The 18551-nt window shown below is 45.3% G+C and overlaps 2 protein-coding genes and 1 pseudogene across 2 annotated transcripts; all 3 read left to right on the top strand.

Annotated features, from left to right (window-relative positions):
- The first annotated feature begins 3265 nt into the window (after positions 1–3265).
- On the top strand, positions 3266–5490 carry LOC105057006 (exocyst complex component EXO70H1). The gene is given in 2 exon segments (XM_010939426.4): positions 3266–4426; positions 4429–5490. Coding segments are annotated over 2 exon segments (1947 nt in total). The 5' UTR covers positions 3266–3369; the 3' UTR covers positions 5319–5490.
- Positions 5491–14757: 9267 nt separating this feature from the next.
- LOC140853667 (uncharacterized) lies at positions 14758–15153 on the top strand. The gene has a single exon (XM_073248318.1). It carries the CDS (start codon positions 14758–14760, stop codon positions 15151–15153), a length of 396 nt encoding a protein of 131 aa, XP_073104419.1.
- Positions 15154–15578: 425 nt separating this feature from the next.
- Positions 15579–17783, top strand: LOC105057050 (exocyst complex component EXO70H1-like; annotated as a pseudogene).
- The last annotated feature ends 768 nt before the right edge of the window (positions 17784–18551 follow it).

Genomic DNA, 18551 nt, shown 5'->3' with positions numbered 1-18551 from the left:
TCGCGGTCTCCTCATCCTTCATTTTAAAGGCTTCTTCCGCTCGGGCGTATCCATCGGCCCGAGCCAACAGGTCAGCAAAATCTCTGGGATACTTTTTCTCCAGGGGGAACAAAAGGTCGTTCTTCTGAAGGCCGCCCTTCAGAGCGGCCATCGCTACTGATTGGTCCAAGTTCCGGACCTCCAGCGCGGCGACATTAAAACGGTTGATGTAGGCCCGAATGGACTCCCCCTCCCTCTGCTTGATGTTGATGAAGGACTCCGAGCCCTTCTGGGGATGCCGGCTGCTGACAAAATGGGCCACAAATTGGTGGCTCATCTGATCAAAGGAAAAGTGGTACCCGACTTCAGCATCGAGTACCAGTTTCTCGCCGCTCCCTTCAAGGTGGATGGGAAGGCTCGGTATAGAATGGCGTCAGGTGCGCCATGAAGTAGCATCATTGTCTGGAAGGCCTCCAGGTGGTCAATCGGGTCCGAAGTCCAGTCGTAGCTTTCGAATTGAGGGAGCTTGAAGTTTGGCGGGATCGGTTCCTGCATGATCATTTGATAAAAGGGAGGGTCAGTACAAATGTCCTCACCATAAGCGGGGGAGCGTGGCGGAGTTCCTCGATCCGCCGGTTCATCTCCTGAAGCCTCCGATCCAGAAAATGCTCTCGACTACGGGTCTCGAGGGTCTTCTGGCAGGATGGAGGTAGAGATCTTCCAGGGGTGGAATCGTGGTCTGATTGGGGGCTTTCCACCCTTGGATTCGTCTTTCCGGGAAAGACTGGGCGGCTGGCCCAAGTGGCCCGTCCCACCGTCGGATTTTGGAGTTCTGACGATGCTCTTTCCGATCGCACTGATGCCTGCAGCAGTTGCTGCTGTTGCAAGGCCTGCACAGCTTCAGTGAGGCCTCTGACCTGCTGCACCAGTAGGTCGAATTGCTCCGCACCAACCGCTGTCGCGGAGGAGGGAGTAGAGGCTAGGAGACTGGTGGTGAGGCGGAGCCTGAGATTTGGCCGCGGAGGCCGTGGATCGCCGTGTGGATGCTTTGTGGGGAGGTATCGGGCGAAGACCTAGTGGGGGAAGGAGGAGTGGATGTCGGAGAAGATGACCGGAGGTGGTCCTATTGGGCGCTCCTTTAAGAATAAGGGTACTGTGAAGACACGGTCCTTCCTCTAGCACCAATCATGTTGGTATAAAAATCCACCTGCGTCGGAGAAGCTGGAGTCGAGGGAGTCGCGGTCGCCGTCGGGACCTGCAAAAGAAGTCTAAATCGAGTTGGAGTTGCTCCGGCAAGACTCTCCGACGCTCAAGTCAGTTCTCTGCCTCAACAAGAATGGAGTGCTCGAATGGAAATTTTAGCAGAGTTTTGGGATAGAAAATAGAACTTACAGAGTAACGTATCTGGGGTCCCCCTTTTATAGGCGGAGGGGTAACAGACTGATAGCGATATCCGTAACCGTCTGGTAGTGGGCTATCCAGGGTCAGGAGGAGTTTGTTGCGAAGAGTAGTGGAGTGGGATCGTGGCCGTCACCGGGACATGCCACGTGGAGTCTGTTGCGGGGAGTGGAGCGGCGTCCGTTGTCGCGACTTGCCAGAGGGTGGAGGAACCGCGTGGTATCCATCGCAGGAAGTGGAATAGAATCGTGACCATTATTGTAGTTTGCCAGGGAGTAATGGAGCCACGCGGAATCCGTCGCAGGAAGTGGAGCAGAGTCGTGGCTGTTACTGCGGCCTACCAGGGAGTGATGGAGCCACGCGGAATCTGTTACAGGAAGTGGAGCAGAGTCGTGGCCGTTACTGCGGCTTGCTAGGGGGTCCAGGCTTGTCGGCCGAAGTTCGGCTGGAGTGTCTGGAGGAGAGAGGTGGCTAGCTACCCGTCTGAGAGAAGCTCGGAGTCCGGCTCCTGTAGGAGTCCGACGAAGTCTTCCTTCAGTCGAAGTCGGGGATGAGGTCCGGCTCCCGTGGGAGTCTGGACAGAGTCTTCCCGCAGCCGGAGTCGGAGACGAGATCTGGCTCCCGTAGGAGTCCGGGCGAAGTTTACCAGCAGTTGAGGTCGGGAATGGAGCCCGGCTCCCGTAGGAGTCCGGGCGAAGCCTTCCAGCAGTTGAGGTCGGGGACGAAGCCTGGCCCCCGTAGGAGTCCGGGCGAAACCTTCCAGCAGTTGAAGTCGGGGACGAAGTCCGGCTCCCGTAGGAGTCCGGACGAAGCCTTCCAGCAGTTGAGGTCGGGGACGAAGTCCGGCTCCTGTAGGAGTCCGGACGAAGTCTTCCTGTGGCCGGAGTCGGAGACGAGATCTGGCTTCCGTGGGAGTCCGAGCGAAGTCTACCTGCAATTAAAGTCAGGGGCGAAGTCCGGCTCCTTTAGGAGTCCGGACAAGTTTACCAGCAGTTAAGATCGAGGACGGAGCCCGGCTCCCGTAGGAGTCCGGGCGAAGCCTTCCAATAGTTGAGGTCGGGGACGAAGTCCGGCTCCCGTAGGAGTCCGGACGAAGCCTTCCAGCAGTTGAGGTCGGGGATGAAGTCCGGCTCCCGTAGGAGTCCGGACGAAGTCTTCCAGCAGGTGGTCGACCACCGCCGAACTTGGGTGGAATCCGCCCGTCATGGTGAATCCGGTCGACGTTGGTGGGGTTCATCCATCGGCAGAACTTGGGAATGTTGCAGAGGCTCGCCGCCAGAGAGGTTCGGCGAGGTGTCGTCGGAGGTCTGACGTCAGTAGGATCCCCGGAGGGCTGCCCCTATCACGAACTTCGGCTGGGAGGTATTTTATATCCAACAATATTTAAGTTTGTTGTTAAGGTTAAACAAAACAGATTAAAATTTAAATAGTATTGGATCAAAAACAATCAATTTTCTTCAGCAATCGGATTGAATAGGTCTGGTCGGGATGGATTTAGTAAATATATTATTTATTTAATAAATATATTAAATAGATTAGATAGAATTAATTAAATAAATTATTTATTTAATAAATAGATTAAAAGAATCGAATCTGATGATTTGTCTATTAAATAGGTTGGATTCAGATTAAAATTTTAATTTATTTAATAAATAAATTAAATTTAAATTTGATGTTTTCTATTACTATCCCCTATCTGATTCGACCTGATTTGTTTGTCGTCATCCGTAGATATACGGTGCAAAAGTCGAAGTTGTTTGTTGTAAGATGATACGCCATCAAATGGGCCCTGTCTACATTATGCTACGTCCCCCACCACGTCATTTTGCGGTGCCCCTTTGCATGTGTGTGTATATATATGGCTCCACCGTGGTTGCAGTGTAACGAATTTGGAGCCGAAAAGAGACTGTTTCTCTACTTCTAGCTCCTCTGCTTCTCTCTCTTCGTCTCTCTCTCAGGTGGCTGCTTTGCTTCTTCCCTTGCCTACCAAGGATGCCGAGAAAAGGGATGAGAAGCCTCCTCCCCTCCCACTTCTCTTTCCGTCATCATGATGGCCGATCCCCTGCTCCACCTTCTCCTCCCCAGCAGCAGCAGAGCTCCTCCGCCACCATGATGGAGGGCAAGGTGACGGCCGTGGAGGCCATCATCACCAAGTGGGACCCGGACGCCTCCTCCTTCGCTAAGATCACCTCCCTCTTCTATGAGGACCGCGCCGAGGCCCGCCGCTTCCTCCTTGCCGTCTCCGACCTCCATCACGCCATGCTCGATTTCGTCTCCGACAAGGGGAACCTGGTGTCGGGATCCGACACGCTGGTCCTCGCCCAGAATCTGATGCAAGCCGCCATGCGCCGCCTCGAGAAGGAGTTCTACCAGATCCTCTCCGCCAACCGCGACCGCCTCGACCCGGAGTCCGTTTCCGCCCGGTCGTCGGGGTCCAGCGTCTCCGACGCCGAAGACGATGCCGGCGGGTCACCGGACGATGACATCCGTGTCGCCGGGGAGTCCATCGGCGATGTCGAGCTTGCCGCCACCGTTGCCATGGCTGACCTCCACGCAATCGCTGAGACCATGATCTCGGCCGGGTACGGGAAGGAATGCTTCCGGATCTACAAGATCCTCCGCAAGTCCATCATCGACGAGTGCCTCTACCGCCTAGGATTCGAGAAGCTTAGCCCGTCCCAGATCCAGAAGCTGGACTGGGAGTCGCTCGACTCAAAAATCCGAACTTGGCTCGGTGCGTCTCGGGTCGCCGTGAAGACGCTCTTCTCGGGCGAGCGGAAACTCTTGGACCACGTCTTCTCCGGGTCCGATTCCATCCGGGAGGCATGCTTCGCGGACATCGCTAGAGACGCCGCCGTCCAATTCCTCAGCTTTCCCGAATTGGTGGCAAAATCGAAGCGGTCGCCGGAGAAGATGTTCCGGATATTGGAGCTCTACGATGCAATCGCCGAGCTCTGGCCGGAGATCGATCCCGTCTTTTCTTTTGAATCCACCTCGGCGGTTCCAACTCAGGCGCTGAATTCGCTCGTCAAACTCGGCGAAGCGGCCCGGCCAGCATCGCCGACTTCGAGGCGGCGATGCAGAAGGACACCTCGAAATCGCCGATCCCCGGTGGTGGGATCCATCCGTTGACCCGCCATTCCATGGACTTCGTCGCCTGGCTTGCTGACTACGACGCCGCTTTGGCGGACATCTTCGCCGACTCCTCTGTTCACGTGCCATCCGCGCTTCCGGAAATTTTCTTGGACACGTCGCAGGCGTCGGCACCGCCGTCGCCGGCTCCCTCCTCCGCCGCCTCCACCTTCAATTACGAGGAGAACCCTGGGTATCCGGTCGCCGTTCGGCTCGCACGGCTTATTCTTGTACTCCTCTGCAAGCTTAACGACAAGGCAGAGCTCTACCGGGAGGTGTCGCTATCCTATCTCTTCCTCGCGAATAATCTTCAGTATATAGTGAACAAGGTTCGGGGGAGTACTCGGCTGAGGCACCTTCTCGGAGAGGAGTGGGCGGCGCAGCACGCGGCGAAAGCGAGGCAGTACGCTTCCAACTTCGAGCGGCTGGGTTGGAGCAAGGTCGCGGCGGCGATCCCGGCGGGGGAGGTGGGGCCGGCGGAGATGCGGGAGCGGATGCGGACCTTCCATGCGGGGCTGGAGGAGGCGTGCCGGAACCAGGCGGAGTGGGTGGTGGCGGACGCTGGGTTGAGGGAGGAGGCGAGGGCAGCGGTCCGGGGCATGATCTTGCCAGCGTACCGGGGTTTCTACGAGAAGTGCCGGGCGGTGCTCGGCGACTCTGCGGTGGTGAGGTTCTCGCCGGAGGACGTGAGGAGCCGCTTGTCGGAGGTTTTCTCTGGCTCGGACGGTTCGGAGGCTTATTCCGGTAACCGAACCGGATATGGCTCTGTTTCCGGCGAGTCAAAGTCGTCCTCGTGGTCCTCGCGATAAGTCCGGTTCTATGCTTAGTTCTCGTTAATCTACTCATGTGTTTGTCTTTTTTCCGCCGTTAGCGTCTCCTTATTGTTAGTAGAACATACGTGAATGCAGCTTGTGAATTATTGCTTATCATCGTTTTCGTTCATAAATTTAGAAGTTAATCCACTCCATGTTCATGTATGAATCTCTGTGACTTTTTTCTCTAATTCTGCTTAAAAGGCTCCCCAATTTAAAGATGCTACTGTGTAATTTAATGGAATCCAGTAAAATTTTGGAGCACTTAGTTTGTCTTCTTTGCGACGGAACGTTTGGAGGGGGAAGACGGAAGGAACAGAACTCTTCATGTAACTTTTTCTAGAAGATAATAATCTGAAAGTGATTGGAACACGAGAAAGGAGAAAAAAAGGGCAATGGAAAGAAAATGATCGTTGTATTTTTCAAAACGGTGTTAGATTTTGCTCCAAGCAAGATCTTTAAAGAGACTAATATTCTCAAAAGGATGGAAATATTTTTCTAGGTTCATACCATCTTAGCGGAATGGATGGTGAAAATGCATTCTCTAAAGATTGTACTTTTGTAAATTATTTTTCTTCCTCCAAATTTTTAGAAATACTTTTAAACAATCCGTATGGTGCTTTATTTAAAAAAATCTTTCGTGTCTTCTTTGTGTGTGAAAGATGACGAAAAAATTGTATAGAAGATTGTGGTAGAAAAAAAAAAAAAAGAGAGATTATTTGTATGTGCGAAGACTTTTTCATAGTTTCATGAAATATCTTTGTGATGTTTTAATTTTTATTTTTTTGAATAGATTTATTTTTTTCTCTAATTTTTCTTCTACAATTATTTTTTTTATATGATTTTTCATAAATATTTTTTATTAAATATTTATTTTAAATTTTGAATTGATATGATCGTACAACTCTATGTGGTATATCATTCTATGTATGGTTTATAGACTTACTAAATTGTAATATTTAAATAGTTTACGATGGTTGACCCCAGAGCAAATAAAGCTGGTGTTGTTATGGTAAACCCATAACTAAAAAAAAATTCAAGAAGCTGGTGTTGTTGATCTCTGTGGGCCACCTGCTTAAAATCTTGCGACACTATCCTATACACAGAGATACTTTCCTCTCTTCGATGTCCCTTTCTAAAAAATATCTCCGTAGAAAAGTGCATTCAGCTTTTTTTCAATCATCGCCAATCATAAGCCATGCCTCCCTCTTTATTTTTACTAGGACCTTGGGTTGTATCTTTTGCACAGAAAAAAAAATGATTGCTTTTTGGATTGCATTTATTCATCCATCTACATGGACTTCAAAGGGACCGTTCCCACGTAGGACTCGCATGAAAGAAGTTGAATTTTTCTTTCATCTCAAAGGCCGTTTGGTAGGAGATAATTTTTTTATCAATTTATCATATTTAATATAAAAATAATAATAAAAAATTAATAACTTTTTTATTTATTTTTTAAAAAAATAAAATAAATATCATGAAAGATTGATAGTTGATAAATTTTCGAACGATCGTATTCATATTTAACAAAAATATCTTCAATAAAACTGTATATATAATTATTGAATTTATTCTGATGTCTTTTCAAATTTTTTTAATAAAGAGCTTATGTAAAAAAAAATTAAGATGAAGATAGTATTATGTAAAAGATCATGTGATTATAGTTATTATATAAAATTAATCGGAGATGATAGTGCTATCTTAATATTAAAAAAATATTTTATGTTCAAAAATATATTTATAAATTTGATTATATTCTTATGTAAATTTAAAATCAATCAAATATAGTAATATCTTTTCAATATTATTTTTTGGAGTAATTTTTTCACCAATCAAATATAATAAAAATTATTTTTTTTCTAATTATTTTTTTAAATAAATAAATTTTAAAAATTATTAAATTATTCTGTAATATGATATATTCCAATCAAATGGATTCTAAAGATACGATCCATCCGTTAAGTTGAGAACTAGGGTTCTAATGGTGCAGGTAAAAAGTTTCTTGTTGTGTCTGGAAGTGCCGTCCGTCTGTGCACGCCCGTGCTCGTGAGTGCATGATGTGTTTGTGTGTATTCATTTGTGTGCGTCTGCCTGGTTACTCATATACTAAACCATGTTCACAGTGTCGATCGGAGGACATTCATTGATTGAGGATAGTGTCTCAAGTCTATAGACATTGAAAGAAGACCAATCTGGGATATCAAGCATGTTAGAGACGTTCATGATGGCATGATAAATGGATTAATAAAATGTCCAGTAAGAACTTTTATCACCTCCTCTCTTTCAAATTATAAAAAAATGATTTTAGTAAATATATCTTTCTTATAAATTCAATACCATAAACGGTCAGTGAATGAGAAATTATTAGATGGACCTGATCCAATGTAGATGTAGGATATATAAATCATTATAGATTGATTTATTTCATCTCGTAAAAATATTAGATAATATTAATGTGGTTTGAATTTTTGGATATTTTTTATGGGCTGGAACTATGATCCGATCCGAAAAGCCCGCGTTGCGACCTGAATGAAATTTTTTGGGAGGTCTGTGGTGGTAGCGGAGGTTTTGTGAGAGAGATTTGAAAAATCAAATTGCGGCTAGGATTTGGAGAGTTTTGAATGATTGTATCTCTCTTTTCATCGTAGTGAAATTTTTCTCTGGTGTCTTGTTCGTGGACGTAGGCTTTTCAACCGAACCACATAAATCCTGTGTTTGTTTTTCTTCTCTTCTCTATTTTATGTGATTGTACGAATCTGTGTGTGCTCTATATTTGTGCTTGCTGTAATAGATAAATTCATTTCATCCTATACTCAAGATAGATTTGGTTCACCTAATAATTTTACTCATCGAAAGGCATAGAAACTCTCATAGGGGATGTTAGGGAGTGTAAGTGCCGTGAGATGAAATACCAAGGTGAGAGAAGTTTATAAGAAAACAGTAGGTATAGGAGATGTAGAAATTCAACAGATAACATCTGGAAGAAAAGTTAAACAAGAAAAGTCAAAGAACGGCATGGCAAACATCACATATTAAATCTCTACCAAAAAAAAAAAAAAACATCACATATTAAATGGGGCCATTGGGGGACCGATACCGTTAACATACAATATTAATAAATAAACAATGTAGCAGGAGTTCCAGACCGAACAGCCCCTAAGAAAGTTAAAAACTTCCGATGGTATATGATAACACATGGGCTTGTACGTCTAAGCCACGTGTTTCAGACATAGGTAACTCAAGTAGCAGCAGTTAGAAGAAAAATTATGACGTAGACTCAGCCTACCAGCTCAACTGTAGATTTGTAATGCCTGCTTCAATTATGACAAGAAGAAATATAGAAGTAAAATTGTTGGAGAAGAAATATAGAAGTAAAAAAAATTGCTTGGGTATGAAAAATTATGACGGTTGAATTTGTAATGCCTGCTTCAATTGATCTTTCCCTTGTTGTAAAGTGTAGTAATAAGAAAAATGGTGGTGTTGCTTTTGAATTTGTTACATGCTGATGCTTATGGTGTTGCTTTTCAAAGGTCCTGATACTTTGTGTTGGCGTGTATGTTTAAAACTCTGTTTTCTTCTCTTCTTTTTTTTTGTTGTTATGAACCCTGTATTCCACCCAAAAAAAAAGAAAAAGAAAAATGGTGGTGTTGCTGATTTTTTCAATTCAAGATTGATGACCTGGAGGATTAAGATGCCATCATGCTCCTCTCTTCTCGAACTGTTATTTCTTCTCTAGTATCTGAAAGGATATTACTCCTTACTATGGCTTCTGCATCCATTGTCCTCCTTCAAATTTCCTTCTTGATTGGAGAAAGAAGGAATTTTTCAAAATAGCTTAGCTGGTCATTCTCATGCTTCATGCAGCAATAACTTTGGCATGTTGGAGAGAGAAGAATTTAAGAATCATTCTCGAAAGGCAATACTTAGTCAATGTGGTAGCTGCTGAAGTTCTGCATGCTTTTAATGATAGGTCTTCTCTCAGTGATACCAATCTCATGTCAGTTTTTGGAAGAATTCAGACGAGAGTTAAAATCTACCAGCTGTGCTATGAGGTGATTAATCCTTATTTGATCAGATGGTTGATCACGAATTTGGTCTTTCAAGTTTTTATCTATGCAAGGGAGTGCTGCAATTCTTATTTTTTCTTCTATTCTTCCATCTTTAATAAAATCTGGTTGGCCGCCCTTCAGCCTCCCTTTACATAAAAAACAGACTGTATTACTTGTTTGAACATCAGAAATAAAACATCGCATAGCCAGACTACTGCTTGATCTCATCCTTATAGAGTTCTATAGAAACTCTTAACGCACTGGGAGTCCTAAGACTATACTAGAACTGTGAGCATGTCATCTTGGAGCTAAAAGTCAGACCCTTGGTACTAAGGATCTAATAAAAGCAGGCATTCGTTATTGTTGTAGTGACCCAGCTCTGGCTGAAGTCATCTCAATCACCAAATACAAATTTAAACAAAACATTGCGTACACTTGTTTGGAAAAGACCTTTTCAAATGAAGAAACATTGCGAAAAAAAATGTGCTAATTCTCTCTAAACAGAAAGCCTACCTTCGCAGGCTTGTATTTAAAAACCATATTTGTCTGTCCTGCTTCATATATATTGCATTGAGACAATCTGGAACAGAAAATGCAAGTAAAGACAAGTTATCATATCTATGGAAGAAAATTAGAACAGGTTTTTGCATAAAAAGAAACTTCAAATTTAAACTCAGGAACTGTGCTTCAACACTGGCACAGACAGCATATATGCCTCATATTTTCTCATAATTGTTGTAAAGGTGTACTTAGCCAAATCCAACTCCAATAAGCATGGTCTTATCATGCATCGAGAAGTGGCATCTGCTTGAAGAATAATATAATCACGAATGCATGAAAAAAAATGATCCTATCTTATGTTAGACTGAACGAAATATCTTATCACAAATATTAACAGTGTCCAGCGAGATCTTCTAAGGGCTGCTGCAAATAACACAAAAATAGCTAGAAACAATGAAGTCATAGGCAAAATATTTTTTTTTGATGAGAAGGGGAGTCAAGGTGCCACAGGGCATTTATTAAAGCTAGATTAACTTTACAGAAGGAATATACAGGAGAGATTAGATCAGGAGGAGTATAAGCTCTACTGGAAAGCGGAAACTTGTGGGTCCTTCAGCACTTCTTCAATGTATCGGTTTAATAATTCAGTGGTATCAAGTGTAAGTTTTCTGCTTCTCTTGGGATCTTTACGTGCCTTTGAAAGACAAATATTTTATATGGCTATGTTGGAAGAAAAGGCTAAACACTAGAGAACTTCTTAGCAAGAAGCTTGGCCGAAATTTGGGCAATTGTGTTATTTGCAATCAATCTTCTCAAATTTTATTCTCTTCTCCAACCTTTGGAAATATTGTTGTTTGGCCCTGGGGGTTCTGCATCCTATGTCTTCCTTTAGATTCCTATGTTTTGATTGGATATAGAGAAATTTCTCAAAGAACTTCTTCCCATGCTTTGGTATCTCTTAATGAAATTAATCTTATCAAAGATTGATCGATTCTTTGCAATGCTTCCAAGCTTGGTGATTTTGGCAAGATTTTTGAGGAAAGTTAGTGAGGTTAATTGGGGATTATCCGACTTCAATCTGTGCTCTGTGCTTCTTCTGCCCTCTGGTTATTTCTGAAATTATAAAACCGGACCACCCTGCACCAGTTTACGTTTATTCGTCTGTGAATCCGACCTCCCATCTCTGTCTTTCTATTGTACAACTCTCTCTTTGTCGCAATAAATGCTGGGTGGCCGCTTTCAGCATCCCATTACATCAAAAAACAAAAAAAAAAAAAAGAAAGTTTTGCAGCGTGATGCGCGCGCGCTCTCTCTCTCTCTCTCTCTCGCTCTCTCGCTAAGGAAGATGGAGGCTAACAGATTGCTCTATCCACCAGAATTTATTCATCAGAAGTAAATGTACAGCCAGTAGGAGCGGGCCCAAAATAGACTCAGAAGATAATCGTTAAGCACAATTGTATCAAGAGATCAGGGGCTCACAAGCTGCGAAGATTCTTGGTCATTGTCTCAAAAAAAATATCATGGGCGACCAAAAAAGGAGTAGACTATTTAGCAGCAGAAAACCATCCAGCTAAGACCCAGAGAGAGAGAAGCGGAAGGGCAATATCCACAGGAAGCTTTTCCACGGAGCAAAGGGGCCTTAGTCTGGAGATTTTGGAATTCCGTAGGAGCACACAGACTTTAGCTCTATCCAAATGCTCATAATACCAAACAAACTCTTCTCCTCACACAGCAGAGACTAGTTATTTAATAGATTTGCTATCACCTAAGCAATGGTAGTGGGAGAGGAAGTCTACTCAAAAAAATCTAGACATTCTTTTCTGCTAGCAGCTCCGATTAGGATAGCAACTAACATAAGAATGGCAAGATGCACATCTTTTGGAAAGTTGGATTGCTTCCAATTAGTGCAGAGTTTTCTCAATCTTCTTGGGAAAGTAGGCATAGAGAGACAAGAACAAAACAGGTTCTAAATGCTATTAGCGAAGGTGCAGCTAATAAAATAGATGAGTCACAGATTCTAAAGAGTCACCACAAAAGATATAGCCATCAAACATCAACCAGATTTTCAGAACAGATTATCTCTGGTATTGATTTTGTTAAGAAGCGATGCTAAAGGCAGCGCTTAATCTTTAGACAAGCCTGTATGGTCCACAGTCTAGAAGCTAGGTCCCATCTCATTCCTTTAGATGAGATGAAGAGATAAAGTGAAGAGCAAGAGAAACATCCATTAGGATTTATTTGCCAGCAAACAGAGTCCTGACCCGAGCTAAGATGAAGGGCAGATCTGCTTCTGCAGCAGCAGAGAGAGAGAGAGAGAAGCTGCCTTGAGATTTCATTGCTTCTGGCATTATAGAATTTGATAGCAGTGCTGGATTTCAATGGCGAGCTTGAGAGATATGAGGGAAACACGGATAAAGAGGAATGGCTGAGAGCCAAGGGTCTTTCCAATTAATCTGCTTGTCCTTTCCATTGTAGATGTTGTCCCTGCAACCTCAAATTGCCAACTTGTTTATGGATATTCAACATGCTGACGAATCTAAATGAAAACAACGACTGTCTTTTTTTTTTTTTTTTTTTTTTGGAAGAAGAAGAAGAAAGTGGAGACTGAAGGATCAGCCCCCATTTATTATTCAGATCAGAGGAAACGACTCTCAAGGTTAAGAACTTCTCAACATGATATTTCTTCGTGGGTAAATGCAAGGCAGATCGCTCTCATTCATCCCATCAAGCACGATCACATTTTAGAAAAAGCTGGATACCAAGTGGCGCAAAGCTCAACTTGATCATTGAATGAGATGATCGTATTATCGAAGTAATGATCGCTAAAGTTGATTTGTGATGCCGTTGGTACTATGGATAGCAAAATGTAAAAATTTATACCGAAAGATTACAAAGGGATGACTTCATGGTAGACCAATGACACAAGAGCAAACTACAAATCTATGCAAGTTGAGCTGCAGAAGTGCATAACATAATAATACAGGCTAGCGTAGATTCATGCAGGAGGCTCTGAGCTGCATCTCCGTAACCTTGGAGCTGTAATATCAGTACTTTCGTGCAACACCAATCATGCTCTTAAATCCATTTAAGACTTTAAAGAAAAAGACTAAAAGACATCCCTACTTGGGTATTTACGACAATGTATTGTTGTTATCTTCAGACAGGAAACAAGATATCAATTGAATTCAGATTTAATTTAACCTATAATTTCTCCAGGTTTCAACGGAGAGGACAGGTCGAAACCATTGGCATGGATTTTTGAAAATCAGACCTGTTGGGGGAAAATTTGCACGGCCGAAAATGTGAAGAAGCTCAAGGCCCAAGATAGTCGGGCCCAATTCTTGGTAGTGCGAAGACGTGGCCAACTCATGATCGGCCTCTATCCAGTTAAGCTACAGCTAACCTTCAGCTTACATCGGCTAAGTGAAAGTTGATGTTGAGGATTCGTTGGTATAACTTGACGAGTCTTGTGCAGAATCGTCGGTGCCCCCTGACGGCCTACCTACTAGTATCGGCTTCTAGAGCTATTATAAACGACGCAGACCGATTGGTCATCTGTTCATAGCCATCAATTTTTTATCGAACAAGCATCGACAGCGAACAAACCTCATACTTAGTGATCAGCCTAACTCTCGACCAAAGGCCCTCTTTCCAAGAAAATAGTCATAACATCCAACTCTTATTCGGCCTTATTCACCAATAACGACTCGCCCAATTACCCTTTCAGTGGCTGTCGACACTCTTCCACCGACCGATTGCTGTTGATGGCCCCTCAAATGTCGTTGATAAGACCTCGGATCAATCTGGTCGATTTAAATGCATCGACCAACTGGATAATCAGAGCAATCGAACAAATATCATAACAAACTTCTGGAACATGGTGGACAGAATATCCTGACAAACTTTCAAAATTTGGCCACATGGCGATATGGACTCCCATGACTAACAATCTGATATCAGACAGCCTATCCTGACAATCTACAAGCTCAAACCTAAGGTAAGCCATCACTTTGCTCTTCACGCTCTTCCCTCTGTTGAATGAGATACCGACTTGAGCATCGAAAGGTCCCCACCGGAGCAACTTCCGATCGAAATTTTTCTTATAGGTCTCTCCTTTGGGAGACAGATCTCGATCGTCCGCTCCAACTCCTTTGGTGTTGGCCGAAATCTCGCACCAATAGGTTGGTGCTAAAGGAAGGGACCGTCCCTACTTGGAGGAATGCAGATCGAGATAGAGCACCCATGGCACCTAGAAGAACGTCATCCCACCACACCAACGCCATCGTACAACCAGAGGAGAGCCAGGTTAACCATGCGGCTTCGTCAGTGGTTACGGAAAACCCTCCACCTCCACAGTCGACGGTGGTGATGGCGGAGCAGTTCAACCTGCTTTCCCAGCAGATTCAGACCCTGACGGCCATCGTCTAGTTGATCCAGGCTGCCCAACACCCCCATCGATGGCATTGTCACCCCATTAGGCTGCTCCGATTCCACCATCTATAGCTCCGTGGCTAGACCCAATGCCGCAAGTGACAGCACCATTACCTAATCAGCCGCAAGTTGCTCCTCAGAGTCCAAAGAGGAGGCAGACCCACCAGAGCCACCCCAGAAGCCCGAAATCGAGGTGGCGGTGATCTCAAAGTCCTTGATCGAGGCACGACTCAACCCTCGATCGACGATCCCTTCAGCAGTCAGGAGCCCACACAGTTTGAGACACCGACGTCGAGTGGCATCTTCGAGACTTGGACCAGCGGATCAAGGCGATCTACTATCAGGAACTAGCATTGTATGATGGGTTCATCAACGACCTGCCTTTCGACTCTCAGATCATGCAAGAGCCCCTATCTCATCATTTCAAGATTCCTCAGCTAGATAGCTACGACGGAATGGTGGAAACCATCGATCATCTAGAAAGCTTCAAGGCAGTGATGCTCCTTCAAGAAGTAACTGATGCAATCCTGTGCCGAGCATTCCCATCCACTCTGAAGGGGGCAGTTAGGCACAGATATTTTGATTTGAAGTCGGTCTCGATCCACTCCTTCAAGCAACTGAGCCGATCTTTCATCTGTCATTTTGTTAGCAGGCAACAGAAGCATTCGGACTACCTCCACACTGTCAAGCAAAAGGAGGAGGAGGCCATTCAATCATTTGTTAGCCGCTTTAATGCAGCTACACTTGAAGTTCATGATCTAGACCAGTCGGTCGCAATGTCCGCAATGATGAGCAGACTGCAAAAAAATGATTTGAAGAAGTCATTATTAAAAACTTATCCTCGAGACTGAATTTAGTAAATATATTATTTATTTAATAAATATGTTAAATAGATTGGATCGGATTGATTAAATAAATTATCTATTTAATAAATAGATCAAAAAAATTGAATCGAATGATCTATTTAATAAATAAATTAAATTTAAATTTAATATTTTTTGATTCAATATATAATCTGATCCATTTATAATTCAATCCGATTCAATTATCATCCGTAGATATACGGTGTAAAAGTCGAAGTTGTTTGTTGTAAGATGATACGCCATCAACTGGGCCCTGTCCGCATTATGTTACGTCCTCCACCACGTCATTTTCTCCATCCTACGTTACCCCTTCCAACATGGAGCATAACTCCCCCTCTTTGGCGGTGTCCCTTTATGTGTGTCTATATATATGGCTCCACCGTGGTTGCAGTGTAACGAATTTTGGAGCCGAAAGGAGCCTGTTTCTCTACTTCTAGCTCCTCTGCCTCTCTCTCTCAGGTGACTGCTTTGCTTCTTCCCTTACCTACCAAGGATGCCGAGAAAAGGGATTAGAAGACTCCTCCCCTCCCACTTCTCTTTCCATCATCATGATGGCCGATCCCCTGCTCCGCCTTCTCCTCACCAGCAGCAGCAGAGCTCCTCCGCCACCATGATGGAGGAGAAGGTGACGGCCGTGGAGGCCATCATCACCAAGTGGGACCCGGACGCCGCCTCCTTCGCCAAGATCACCTCCCTCTTCTACGAGGACCGCGCCGAGGCCCACCGCTTTCTCCTTGCCGTCTCCGACCTCCAGCGCGCCATGCTCGATTTCGTCTCTGACAAGGGGAACCTGGTGTCGGGATCCGACACGCTGGTCCTCGCCCAGAATCTGATGCAAGCCGCCATGCGCCGCCTCGAGAAAGAGTTCTACCAGATCCTCTCCGCCAACCGCGACCGCCTCGACCCGGAGTCCGTCTCCGCCCGGTCGTCGGGCTCCAGCGTCTCCGACGCCGAAGACGATGCCGGTGGGTCACCGGAGGATGACATCCGTGCCGCCGGGGAGTCCATCGGCGAGGTCGAGCTTGCCGCCGCTGTTGCCATGGCTGACCTCCACGCAATCGCTGAGACCATGATCTCGGCCGGGTACGGGAAGGAATGCTTCCGGATCTACAAGATCCTCCGCAAGTCCATCATCGACGAGTGCCTCTACCGCCTTGGTTTCGAGAAGCTTCGCCCGTCCCAAATCCAGAAGCTGGACTGGGAGTCGCTCGACTCAAAAATCCGAACTTGGCTCGGTGCGTCTCGGGTCGCCGTGAAGACGCTCTTCTCGGGCGAGCGGATACTCTTGGACCACGTCTTCTCCGGGTCCGATTCCATCCGGGAGGCATGCTTCGCGGACATCGCTAGAGACGCCGCCGTCCAATTCCTCAGCTTTCCCGAATTGATGGCAAAATCGAAGCGGTCGCCGGAGAAGATGTTCCGGATATTGGAGCTCTACGATGCAATCGCCGAGCTCTGGCTGGAGATCGAGCCCGTCTTTTCTTTTGAATCCACCGCGGCGGTTCCAACTCAGGCGCTGAATTCGCTTGTCAAACTCGGCGAAGCGGCCCGGGCCACCATCGCCGACTTCGAGGCGGCCATGCAGAAGGACACCTCCAAATCGCCGATCCCCGGTGGTGGGATCCATCCGTTGACCCGCCATTCTATGGACTTCGTCGCCTTGCTTGCTGACTACGACGCCGCTTTGGCGGACATCTTCGCCGACTCCTCTGTTCACGTGCCGTCCGCGCTTCCGGAAATTTTCTTGGACACGTCGCAGGCGTCGGCACCGCCGTCGCCGGCTCCCTCCTCCGCCGCCTCCACCTTCAATTACGAGGAGAACCCTGGGTATCCGGTCGCCGTTCGGCTCGCACGGCTTATTCTTGTACTCCTCTGCAAGCTTAACGACAAGGCAGAGCTCTACCGGGAGGTGTCGCTATCCTATCTCTTCCTCGCTAACAATCTTCAGTATATAGTGAACAAGGTTCGGGGGAGTACTCGGCTGAGGCACCTTGTCGGAGAGGAGTGGGCGGCGCGGCATGCGGCGAAAGCGAGGCAGTACGCTTCCAACTTCGAGCGGCTGGGTTGGAGCAAGGTCGCGGCGGCGATCCCGGCGGGGGAGGTGGGGCCGCGGAGATGCGGGAGCGGATGCGGACCTTCCATGCGGGGCTGGAGGAAGCGTGCCGGAATCAGGCGGAGTGGGTGGTGGCGGACGCTGGGTTGAGGGAGGAGGCGAGGGCGGCGGTCCGGGGCATGATCGTGCCGGCGTACCGGGGTTTCTACGAGAAGTGCCGGGCGGTGCTCGGCGACTCAGCGGTGGTGAGGTTCTCGCCGGAGGACGTGAGGAGCCGCTTGTCGGATGTTTTCTCCGGCTTGGACGGTTTGGAGGCTTATTCCGGTCAGCGAACCGGATATGGCTCTGTTTTTGGCGAGTCAAAGTCGTCATCGTGGTCGTCGCGATGAGACCGGTTCTATGCTTAGTTCTCGTTAATCTACTCATGTGTTTGTCTTTTTTCCGCCGTTAGCGTCTTCAAATTGTTAATAGACCATACGTGAATGCAGCTTGTGAATCTCTGTGACTTTTTTCTCTAATTCTGCTTAAAAGGCTCGCCAATTTAAAGATGCTACTGTGTAATTTAATGGAATCCAGTAAAATTTTGGAGCACTTAGTTTGTCTTCTTTGCGACGGAACGTTTGGAGGGGGAAGACGGAAGGAACAGAACTCTTCATCTAACTTTTTCTAGAAGATAATAATCTGAAAGTGATTGGAACACGAGAAAGGAGAAAAAAAGGGCAATGGAAAGAAAATGATCGTTGTATTTTTCAAAACGGTGTTAGGTTTTGCTCCAAGAAGATCTTTGAAGAGACTAATATTCTCAAATGAGTGGAAATATTTTTCTAGGTTCATACTATAATGGACGGTGAAAGCACATTCTCTAGAGATTGTAGTTTTGCAAATTATTTTTCTTCCTCCAAATTTTTAAAAATATTTTTAAACAATCCATGTGGTGCTTTATTTAAAGAGATCTTGGATGTCTTCTTTGTACGTAGAAGATGGTAAAAAAATTGTATAGAAGATTGTGATGGAAAGAAAAAGAGAAGAGATTATTTATGTACGTGGAGACTCTTTCATATTTCATGAAATGTCTTTGTGATGTTTTGATTTTTATTCTTCTTAGGATAGATTTATTTTTTTCTTTTAATTTTTTATAATTATTTTTTTATATAATTTTTTATAAATATTTTTTATTTAATATTTATTTTAAATTTTAAATCGATATTATCCATCAACTCCTATAGCATGCCATTCTACATATGGTTTATAGGCTTACTAAATTGTAATAAGTAGTTTATGATGGTTGACCCATAGCAAATAAAGCTGGTGTTGTTACGGTAAATCCATAACA

The sequence above is a fragment of the Elaeis guineensis genome, chromosome 14, assembly GCF_000442705.2.
Source record: "Elaeis guineensis isolate ETL-2024a chromosome 14, EG11, whole genome shotgun sequence".
In the NCBI taxonomy this organism is placed as follows: Eukaryota; Viridiplantae; Streptophyta; class Magnoliopsida; order Arecales; family Arecaceae; genus Elaeis; species Elaeis guineensis.
The sequence above is the reverse complement of the archived record's forward strand: the minus strand, read 5'-3'. Positions and strand labels throughout refer to the sequence as shown.

Bases quoted from the DNA above. Each gene is read 5' to 3' on its own strand.
- LOC140853667 (XM_073248318.1), top strand. From the start codon at position 14,758: ATGGTGGAAACCATCGATCATCTAGAAAGCTTCAAGGCAGTGATGCTC.